Source organism: Sciurus vulgaris, assembly GCF_902686455.1.
Source record: "Sciurus vulgaris genome assembly, chromosome: 5".
NCBI classification, from domain to species: domain Eukaryota; kingdom Metazoa; phylum Chordata; class Mammalia; order Rodentia; family Sciuridae; genus Sciurus; species Sciurus vulgaris.
In genome coordinates this window covers 84,320,189-84,332,386 of record NC_136465.1, presented here as the reverse complement: position 1 = coordinate 84,332,386, position 12,198 = coordinate 84,320,189, and the positions used below count along the sequence as shown (strand labels likewise).

General features: G+C 35.7%; 1 protein-coding gene across 2 annotated transcripts in view; it reads right to left on the bottom strand.

Annotated features, from left to right (window-relative positions):
* Positions 1-12,198, bottom strand: part of PTPRO (protein tyrosine phosphatase receptor type O) — a 223,414-nt gene that overhangs the window by 90,186 nt on the left and 121,030 nt on the right. For both annotated transcript variants that reach the window (XM_079140391.1, XM_079140392.1), the window contains exons 2-3: positions 11,845-12,118; positions 360-518 (exon numbers count right to left, since the gene is read on the bottom strand). In XM_079140391.1, the coding sequence (XP_078996517.1) occupies positions 360-518; positions 11,845-12,118 (433 nt within the window). The remainder of the gene's footprint in view (positions 1-359; positions 519-11,844; positions 12,119-12,198) is intronic.

Here is a 12,198-nt window from a genome sequence, read left to right as displayed (position 1 = left end):
CAATCCTAGAAATGCCTTTCTATCATACTAGAAGGAAATGGGTAGGTTAAGTTGCTTCTAAACTTCTTTGAATTCATTTCCTGTCCCAGGCATGCTGTCTTTGGCAAGAATAACATGTAACTGAAAATAATTTGAGTATTTCTCATATCGTATGCATGACTTGTGATTCTCAGCTAATGAACCAGATGTTCTGAGACTCCTCATAACAAAATTTTCATGACTCAATAACTATTTTTAATGGCTCATTTATAGGTCAAGTAGTGAATTATAAAGTCTCTAGAGTAAAAGAGGAGACCACTTGGAAAAAGTCATGTAATAAGTAATAATCATTACTCTTTAGCCTTTCTTTTGCCTCTTACCTTTATATAGCATTGTCCGGAAGTCCTTGCCTTCCCAGTAGCTTATGTTTACTCTTGTGAAAACATTATATTTCTCTGGATAATGGATTTCAAACAAAACTCCTGTTTCAGGAGAAGGTTTATAGTCATATATTGAAACACTGGTTACAGGTAGAGGTTCTACAGAAGGGAAGTAAATGGAAAAAGGGAGAGAAAGTCATTAGTACTTAAAGTAGAAAGGATTACTTCTAGAATTTTACTTGTATTTTTATGTTTTCTAAGCACTAAACTCCTCAGTTCTCATGAGTTGAGTGTTTTCCTTAGCAATAATTAATAAATTCCATTTTGTATGGTACTTTCTGCTTTTCAAGAAAATTTCATAGTCATTTTTTTTTTCATTTGTCATTTGCAACAACCCTGAGATCTAGAGAGAACAAATATTATTATCTCCATTCAACAGATAAATGTAATGAAAACTCAAAAGACTTTAAATTACTTGTCACAGACAATTTAACAAGTTTGTGGCAGCATCTTTATCTCCAGATTCTTAGTTCATTTTTGTTCTCCTTATGCCAAGAAAATTTGATGTTAATAACAAACCAGCAACAAAATGCATTTTGGCTCTGGCCAATGGTAAATATTTATGTGATCATTTATTTCTTCATGGAAACTTAGCATTTATTTTTCTGTATTCATAAAATTGTAAAATATTCAATGTTGTAAAAATAACAGTTTAAATTATCATACCATTCTTCCTACAGAAGGTGAAAATTTATTTCTAGTTTGCTTGAGCTGTTAATTCAACACAAAACTTTTAAAACATTCATTTAAAAAATTAAGATTGATATGTCTGCATTTCTTCTATGTTCCTTCATGTGGCAAAATTCTTATAAAAAAAAAAAAAGAGCTCCCACACCCTTCTGAAGGAGCTACTAGATACATTTCACTTATATTAAATTGATTAAAAATATTTGAAATAATTTGGTTTGGAGTCAACTATTATGTTGTTAAATAAACAATTTTGATTCAAAGTTTTTAAATTGGAAAGATTCTTGGACATCATCTATAGCCCAAACTAAAGTAATATCCTCAGTTTAAATTTTACAGTTTAAAAAATTTCAATTTCAATAAAATAAGATGCCAAAATTTGACTTAGTTCTTTTAACAAATAATTATTGAGACTCTTGTTTGTCTTGATCTGTAACTGCATATATTTCATTCTGTTCCTCAGGGCCTTAACCTATTTTTGCTTTTATTTAAAGAGATTGAAAGAGGATTGAAGCTACATGTTAAAGATTTGCTTTTTCCTGGATTTTATGGAAACCCAAACCAGTATCTGTAAGAAAGGAAGGCTTTCACATTGTAGTATATTTTGTGATCCTGTCTCTGCAGACTGTGCTATATTCTCTGGTTTTAAAGTTTCTATTTTATCTTTGTCCCATCCCTGGTCTTTGTTCATAAAATGTATATTTCAGAGTGAGCTTACTCTGTGCCATGTAAACAAACAACCCTGAAGAATCTGAGGTCTGAGTTCAAAACTCATAGAGAAATTTGGAACAATTCGAAGGTCTTTCTTTCAACGCAGTCTAATCACCAACCCAGAGATTCTAAGTATCCAGCTATCAACTCTGGATGTAAAAGAACCAAAGTGAAAGCTAACAGCAAAAAAGCAACCACGGAGCAGTAACTCTTCCCCTGCTGCAGTCCTGTTTCATACCCTCACCAGGGATCCCTCCATTGAAAAGGGAAATTAGAGGTCCAGTCAATCTTTCATACCCTGCGGCATGAAGTCTGCACATCAAAGCCACAGTCAAACTTTGAAATTCAAGACATATATGCGGATTTATTTATTTATTTATTTTCAGGGTTTTTCTTTTCTTTTCTTTTTTGATTGCTACAAAGCTACTTAAACTTTAAACTAAGAGAATTTCTAAAATGCCTGATTCAATGTAAATGATCCCTGGATCAGCTCTAAGTACTAAACTCTATGCCCAATCATTAATGAGGTGTATTCTGTCTGAAAATTACTGTTTTCAGTAGAACTCAGGTGCATAATCTCCAAATCTTTTGCTATCTGTCCAGTTACTTGTTCCATGATTTTTCTTTTTGAAATTAAGTGGTGGACATAAATCAGAGCTATAATTACCCACATGTATTTCAGTGATAAGGTTAAATCCTAATCTAATTCCATATTCCCTGCCCTGTCAACCATTCCATTTTGCTTCCTTTTCTTGATTTAGGAGCCAGGCTGGACCAGACAGAGAATTGGGCTTGCTAGAAAATGCAAATTGCTTATCAACTTTACTTATTTATCACTTTCTTATCTTCAGGTCTTTTAATGTTTCAAATAAACAAAGCATTATGATATACAGCAGAAACTCCCCCATATAATTTACCCGTGACTTCCAACATGGTTAGAAGTAAATTACTCTGAATTTAGTACTTATCTTCTCATGTGTGTTTATATTTTGATATTTGTATGTACTCAACATTATTTCATGTTTTTATATTTCATGTCAATGGAATCATATCATACATTCATTTTGTAGCTTGCTTTTATCATCTAAAGTTATTTTGAGATTTGCCCATCTTGATACAAGTCTTAAACTCTTAGTGTCCATTTTACTACTATATAAGTTATACAGTATGTCTGTAATTCCTTTGGTAGATACTTGCCTTCAACCATCCCTTCTTATGAACACTGCTGCAATAACTGCTGGGCGTGTCTCCTTAGGTTGGAAATTCTAGATTGTAGGGTATGGATGTGTACATTTTCAGTCATATAAGGTATTGTCAAAGTGTTATCTAATTTGATTATGCCAAATGACATTTCTATCAGCAATGCATAATAATTGTTGCTTATCTGTTTTTTCCAACAGTTGCTTATATTGGTCTTCCTAATTTTTGCCACTGCAAAGTGTGAAATTTTATCTCATGCTCATGAAGGAGGTTGTTTTTTAACCACTCAGATTCCAACTTCTTAGAATTGTTTGACTTTTTGTCTGTTCTATGGGTTCTTTTTCAATCTTTCCCAAATAATTTGTCATATAATCCTTGTCATATACTACATGCCCTCTGTCATTTCTGTGTGTGTGTGTGTTTGTGTCCTGTGCCTTTCTTAAAGATTCACCTTTTTTTCTTGCTGAAATATGTCCATTAAGAGTTCTTTAGGTTAGAATTATGGGTGTTACATTCTCCTAAGCTTTGTTTATTATAAAATTTCTTTGTTCTTTCTTTATTCTTAATGTAATTTATTTTTGATGTAGCTGGATATAAAATTCTAGGTAAACAGATTCGTCCCCAGTGCTTTGAAAATATTGCTTCCTTATTGTTGCACCAATTATTGCAGAAGAAAAGGCACTGTCAGTCTGATGACCAGTCCTTTGTAGATACTATGCTCTTTTCCCCAAGGTTATGCATTTAAAAAAATTTAGCCTTGATAATCTGAAGTTTTGCCATCCTATGTCTTATTTATTTATTTATTGGATTGAGCCCAGGGATGCTTAACCACTGATCCACATCCCCACACTTTTTCTATTTTATTTAGAGACAGGATCTTGCTGAGTTGCTTAGAGCCTCATGAAGTTGTTGAGGCTAGCTTTGAACTTGCAATCCTCCTGTCTGAGCCTCCCAAGATGCTAAGATGATAGGCGTGCATCACAGCACCAGGCTGGTCTTAGTTTTGAACCACCCTACTAGATTCCTGGAATGCTCTGTCAATCTGCGGATTCATGTTATTCTTCAGATTTTGGAAATTCTCATAATCTTCTCTTCCATCCTTCCCTTCCAATCCCTTTTCTAGAACTTGTAAGTTTTCATAGTTTGACCTCTCCCACCCCCACAACCTGTGGATTGTCTCAGTCTGCTAAATTTTGAGGTAACTGGGCATGGTGGTGCATGTCTGAAATCCCAGTGACTTGGGAGACTGAGGTCAGAGAATCACAAGTGTAAGGTCAGCCTCAGCAATTTAGAGAGGTCCTCAGCAACTTCATGAGAACTTGTCTCAGAAAATAAAGGGCTGTGGAAATACTTTAGTCATTAAGCACCCCTACGTTCAATCACCAGTACTTAAAAAAAAAAGGAAAAGAAGAAAAAATTATGGGGCAATTGTATAATATCACCTTCTAATTCTCTTTTACTGTCATCAGTATATAATTGATCCCATCTATTGAAAATTAGCTTTAAATTCAAACAGTTAAATTAACTAGTTGGATCAATTAAAATTTTAATTTAATTTAAATAATTGTATCATTTCTATTTAAAATAGAATCTGAAACGTTACCGTTGTGTTGATGTCTGTTTTTCTTAGCATAGGCTTCGTCATGTGTTTTGAAACTCAAGTTCTAGGCTCATTTTTAGTTTTTGTTCATCCCAATTCTTACTTATCCCTGTGCTCTTGGAGCAGTTAGACCACTGTCTTCTCTCAGCTTACAGAGCCTGCAGCCTAAACCAAGGCATGTACACCAAGAAATTCTTCATGCTGTGGGTGCTGGAGTGTCTGTTACAGACCTATTCACCCTAATAGGGCTCTGGGTTTGGTCCTTGGTAGTAATGCTGGGTATGTGGACCCTGCATTCCCAGGCCTCTATATATGAATCTTTTCTTATACAGGAAGACTCTTTGTTCTCAGCACAGGGCCTGGTTCTGTGCTTAGTCTAGTGTGGAGCATTTCAGTTTTTCTGCCATATTGGTCCTGCCTTTTCCATACCTGGAGCACGGAGGCCCATTACTTAAGCCCATTTCTCTGATTTGAGTTTGTTTTCTTTGTGATTCAATGATATAAGTATCTTATTTTTGAACCTGGAGATGTACTTCTGGTTTTTGGTTTGCTTTTTGGTAGGAGCAAAACAGTGTATGACAGAGGAGGCATTTGCTGAATATTTTGACTAGGAATCCAGACTTTAAAATCCCATTTTTTCCTTTGAATAAAAGGTAACACATACTACTTTTAAACTCATCTTCCTTAGTTACCTTTGAGATATTTGTATCATGAAAGAAATTTTTGAAAGTTCTGAATGTGATTTTTCTCAGAGAGGAGACAAACACAAGCAAATGGGGAACAAATGCTGTTAAAGAAAACAAAGGTAGCCTGCACTTTCAGTAACAGTAACTGCTAAGCAACCTTGAGGTTGCTCTGTTTTGCTGACCCAGAAGCAATTGTGCCAGGGTCAATAACCTTTGCTCCTGCTGGGACCCACCTAAGAATGTGTCTTTGCTGCACATTTCTCTTGAGAAAGAGGCATTTGTGATTAGATCCTTACTTCTGATGACAAGAGTAGGGAAAAGGAACTGATCCTGGGTACCAGGCTTGGGCTACTGCCCTGTTTAGATGGTGACCTTTGAAAGTAGGTGACCTGACCTGATATCTCAGCTAAATCCAAGCAGGTCACTGAGGTGGCCTGGTGGCAGCCATCCAGGGTCCAGGAAGGCTAGTGACCATCACACCCACTGTCTTAGTTCACGTCCACATTCTTTCCTGGAACATTTAGGTTTCCTAGTTATTCACCCTGCCTTCCATCTCACCTTAATATTTTTATTTATTTTTGCTTAGAACATTTAAGTCTGTAGGCTACTTAACATTCTCCCTTTAGTTAGTATCTCTGCCTTAATCCAGTCACCCACACCTCACAAGCATTTCCCTGCCGAATCTGTCTCGACTCTTCTGTGTTCCTGATGCCTTGAGTAATTTCCTGTTTAATGCCATAGGTACTGCCTATATTTATTGATCACAGGCTCTGTGCCACATACTTTGTTAAGGAGTTTTACAATTTTTACATTACAAAAATTCTACAGTTTTACAGCACCCCCTCCAAGTACGTACTATAATTTTCCCAATATTATATCTGGTAATTGTACAACAGATAACTCAGGAAACTACGCACCCCAAAGTTTTTATAAGACTTCCAAGGTAAAAATGTGTCTTATATTTTTAAGTGGTTGATAGGAAACAAAAGAAGGATAGCATTTCCATAACACATGGAAATGACATGAAATTCAGATTTTTGGTGTCTATAAATCAAATATTATGATCGCCATTTGCTTATGTGTTATCTGTGACTGTCTTCATCTTACAACCACAGAGTTGAGTCATTGCATTATCGATTGGGTAACTCACCAGAAATCGCATTCATTATATAGTTTATTACAGAAAAAAGTTTGATAGCTTCTGCAATAGGCTATAGATCTGAAAACAGATTTACAGGGAGTTATCTCCCAGGGATACACAAGCAGTTTCTAGATTTTTTTGACTCTAAAGTTCGGAACTTAAACCACTACCCCAAATACCTGCTTGGTAATTTGTCTATTCCAATGCAAAATTCAGGATCTTGTGACTTGCAGTTCTGCTATGAAAGGGAACTTTCCTGAGTTAAATCTTATATCATTTCTTTGATCTTATTTCATTGCTCATGACTAAAGGTTAATGTCTAAACTCCCTTGCAAGTTTCTTAGTTTCCCCAACATTTCTAGCCATTGCTCCTGAAATTTTCTGGAACATTCAGTGCTCGGCCTCTTTACCGTATGTTGTTCATGTCTCTATTCTTTGTACATGTGGTTCCCTTTGACTCCAACTATAACACTTTCCCCTCTTCTTTTGCCAACCTTCTTTAATTTTTCCATGAGTACTTCTAAGGTGACTTCCTATAATTCCATAGGGAGGCAAGAGACTCTTACATAATTCTCTTACAGTGTTCATATTTTTTGTAATGGACTTTTATTTGCCTTTTTCACTCTAGTGAAAAGGATGGAATCTTTGATTGTAGGTGTCTTTGTGTATCTTATTTCTCTGGCACCTAGGACCTGGCACAAAGAATGTACCCAATAAATTAAAACTCATGAACTATTTCTATTCATAATAGAGTTATACAAAATAACATACTTGTGTAGTGTCTTCATGTGTGTTCTGCAATGTTTACAGCATTCTCTCTAGAAATTTACTGACACAAAAGACAACTGGATGTAGTAATGCTTCCCCAATTTCTAAGCAAGCATTCCCAGGTATTTTTTTCTTGACAGAAGCACATGCATTATACTGAAGGCTCTCAATCAATTAAATATTAATCAGCTGTCAGTGCCTAAGGGTTGTGAGGCTCTTTTGAACTGGCCAAATGACTTGGTTGTGCTGAATTTATTCTTTGCCAGCTTTCTCTGAGCATGCCAGAGTCAGAACCACTACAGTAAAAAAAATCAAAGGACTGCCCCAGGGCCAATTGCTTTGTCATTGCTCATTTCATCAAGACAAGCATCTAACATACAGTCAATGACTGCAACAAATGTATTCTTTCATTCTCAAGAGCAATGTGTCAACTCTGTGAGCAAATACTACACATGTTTTCTAAACTTTTTAATAAAGCTCTTCATTAGAAAAATGAAGATGGCAAAATATATCATTAAACTGGCAAATAGTGGTCATTTTAGAGCTGTAATCAGTTATCAAATTCTCTAATTTTTCTTTTGTAAAAGAGGAAGCTGCAATCCAAATACTTCCTGATGTCACCTTATGTTTAATGTCAGAAGTAGTTGTCCACTAATCTCCAATTCTTATATTCCTAACCTATTATTGCTTCTGAAATCTGGGATGCTGTATTTGAGTCTTTACAAATGGGGTAGAAGGTGAGAAACAATAGCCTACCATTAATTAATTTTACCCTTTGGAAATCAGTGCAAGTTTCCTCTTTCCCTTAAGATTTTAAGTGGTTGAAAGCTTCAAGACGACATCACATCTTCCTGCCCTCCTCAACCCCGCAAAACAAGAAAAAGTCAAGTAAAACTTAAGTTTTCTTGAGTTTATCAGAGAGGTGAGATTGAAAGGCAGTCGAGTGAAGTAAATCCCAAGGACAGATAAGTTCCTTAGAGTGAGGCAGGAGTATAGGATTAAAGTTTAAGTTGATGATTGTTGAAAGAAAAGGGCTGCATGCTCTGTGCTTGAGATTAATGGCCAGGGGAACTTCCCCAGCTACAGCTATTGTTTAAGACAAGAAAGCATCAAATGGTGGGTGCAAGCAGATCTGATGACAACTAAGACCCTGATTTAAATGCATTTATGTGCTAAAAGATATGCTCAGGATGGGGAAAGGAAAACCCAGTGCTAGGCGCATTTTGAACCACCTGCAAACATTTTTGGCCTGGTGCAAAATGGCACAGCTGCAGTGAAAACATTGTAATATGGCTTATGAATATGTTAATTTCTAGCCCAGGGAAAAACCCTCTATATGCTGTTCATCCCTTGACTTCCTTGTTACTGTCTGTGGGATAGCCACCTTATATATGAATCAGTGTAATAAAGAATTCTTCCTAAGGCTCTCTGTTAGTCATGCTTGATTTCTATTCTGCATGAGGTAAAGGACCCACTGAACCAATGGCATGAGGGGAGAAGGGGCATACTGTTTCATCTTTGATAAAGCAGGGTAAAAAGAAGAGACCGCTATTAAAGCAGGTAAGAAGAAAGCAGCTAAGATATTGATGAATTCATAAAGGCTGAGTGTGGTCTAAACACCAGCTTAGAACTACTCTGTCCAGTATAGTTGTTACTAGCCACATGTGCCTATTTAAATTGAATTTGAAATGAATTAAAAATGAGTGTTAACTGTATTGGACAATACAGATATCAAATATGTTCATTATCTGAAAGTTCTAGGACAGTGCTGGTTCAGAATAACTGGGAGCCCCTGACACAAATGGGAGTCCATTTTCTCTCTTTCTAGGTCTTTTCCTGGGTCACCATCAGGAAAAATATCAGGGCAGGATTGGGGAAGGACTTCTTCTTAGGGGCACAAGCATACAGATGATAATTGTAGACACTCAGAGACCAGCAACAAAAGTTACTTCCCTGGGCCCCTCTTGAACACAAAGCAGAATACTTAAGGCATTCAGCAAGGGCAGAAAAATCTTTCCCTCCTAGTTCTCAGGAAAAGAACCCCTTCTGAGAGTTGGGGAGAAGCAAAAGATGCACATTTCTGCAAGAGACGCAGGATCCTGAGCTGATATAGAGTGCTGCTAACACTGGAGAAGAGGCAGGAAACTTTGACCCACAGATTTAAGGTAGAATTTGGCTATTAATGCCTAAGACCACAAGTTCTATCTGATCCCTAGGTTGAGCCAAGACAACCAGAACCTCCTTTGAACCCACCAAAAACTTAGCACCAAGTAAAAAACAATGCAGTCCATTACTGGGTAGTCCTTCTCTGGTGCAGGTGTTCTGGATTTGCTGAACACTGAGGGTAGGACTGGACCCCTGAGCAATGCTGTGTACAACTTCTGGCACTCCTGAAATCTGTCCAATACCATAAATTCAGCTCAACCACTGACTAGATTAATTTACAGCCCCCTGCCTCAACCAATAGCCTAGCAATATGGTAAATTTAAATTCAGCTATATACATAATATTTATATACAAATGAACTAAACTTTCACTACATATATATACACATATATATATAAATGGGTTAAACCTTTACTATCAAAACATCAGCTACTAGTCATATATGGCTATTGAGCACTTAAAGCTAATTTAGGTGAGAAATAGAATTTTAAATTTTAATTTATGTTTAAGAATAAAGTCACATGTAAATTTTATATTGGTTGTATACTGAAATAATATTTTGAATGTAATGGCTTAAGTAAAGCATGTTATTAAAATAAATTACACCATTTCAAAATTTTTTATTGTGTCTACCAGAAAACTAAATCTGAAACATGTGGTTAACACTCTATAGGATAGTGCTTCTCTAAACACTTGCATTAAAAGGCAGAAAAAAAGCAAGACCTAACTCTGCTATTTCTAAGAAACCCATTTACATATAAAGTAAGTTGATGATTTCCATAAAAATAGACCTCTGCAAAGTTTCCAAATGTTTAAACATTCCGCACATCTAACAGGTCAAAAAGAACTCAAGGAAAAAAAATAAGATATTTTGAATAGACCTTGCTGCAAGGCCTAAAGTATCAATGAGATATTCTTTTAGAGATTTATCGAATTTCTTAATGGACCATTAGCTAAAGGTCTGACTTCACTCCGTTTGGCTGATGGGGCATGAATGAGTGCATGCTAATAAATATTGCGCCAGCAGCAATTACTGCAGTTCTATATTCTATTTTGCTTCGTACTTTAGATTTTTTACCTGACTTTCTCCTATTCTTGCTCGACTAGCTTGCACTAATATTTATGGATCACCTATGAAGCATGTCTTGGGCTGTGTTTATGAAATTGCAAGGATGAGGAGGGAAGAGAGTTGGTTTCAAGGAATTTGGATTGCAGACATTAGATACCTAGATATGCTACCTGAATCTAACTCTCAATTCACCTTTTTTTTTTTTTTTTTTAAGAACTTGTTGAAGACGTTATTTTACCAGGTAAAAATTTAATTCAACTAACTCCTAGATTTTTAAAAAAATACATCTATTAGCATTGAAGGTTTGGGTCTTTGCCAATTTAAAATTTTTTGGACTCAATAGTCATCTTGGGATTCTGCCAATGGATACTTCAATTAATTTTTGACACTCCTGTTAAAATATGTCCTCTGGCTTGGTTCTGAGTTCTTGCATTTTATGGTGGCCTTTTCATTTTACCCCAATAGACAGTTTCACTATTCCCTTTTACTTAACTGTGGCCAGAATGATCACTTACAGCTGGCATTTTAAAGTTTGCAGCCATTGAAGAACTTGCATTAAAGAACATGGGCAAAACAACTTTGCTGCACCATTAAATTGTTCTAGTGATAAACTCTAATGTCTTATAGATATCAATTTTTATTCCATTCTTCAACACATACAATAGTGTAACATTTTATTTTAAGATTAGACATTAAATTCAGAGAGTAAAGTGAAAATCACATATAGTTAAAACCACTTCTAAAAACTTCCTAATATCAGCATAACTTTTTTATTAGTGCATTTTAATTATACAGAATGAGTTTTATTGTAGCATATTCCTTCATATAAGTCACACAGTTTGATCATATGTACCCCTTCCCCACTAACTCTCTGGGACAGGGACTACTGAAAGTTAAAATGCCAGTGTCTTTTTGGCATTGATCTTGGGCAGTGGAAGCCAAGGTCATCTTGAAGGTGAGATGGGGAGTAGTGGCTTAAAAAATAAAGATATCTTTTTCTCTCTTTCAGCTAAGAATGTATAATTAAAAATTAATTGTCTCAAATACCAAATTGCTTAATATGAGAATATATGTTCTGGACAAACAATTTGACAAGTTATGACCACACTATTTAGTAATATAGCAGAAAACCATGTGGTTCAGTGAAGAATCTGAAATTGTCATTCAGTCTCAAAATATACTACCTCAATGATGTTTACTTTTTTGTTTAACAAAAGGTAAATAGTAAACATTATCCAGGTTCTGTAAGAAGCTATATTCTAATATAATTCAGAACTCTGAATCTACATCACTTGATTTCAAGGCGAGTCCTCTTGCGGTTCTGGCTACTGTTTCAGTGAGACCCCCAGGAGATACACTCGGAGAAGAAATAGGACAACATCACACATGATGCTTACTTGTTAACACAGTGATTGATCTGGAAGGCTTGGTGACTACATTTCCATTCACCACTACTAGAGTGATGATATAGTAAAGGCCGTGATAATTGGCCTTAAAGATAACAGGAGGAGGCAAAGTGCTGTTGAACTCCTCAAATTCGAAGAAATAATTTTTGGATTCACCAGTTATCTTCACAACATACACAGATGCTGGACTGATGACATCTGAGGCTTCTAGAGAGACAACAATGCTATTATCATCGTGGACTGCCACATGGAAAGTTGTAGCATTCTGTTCAAGAGAAGGAAAAAAAAAAGAAAAGTCAAATTCAAACGATGGGCAATAAAATTATACTGAGATAATATTTTAAA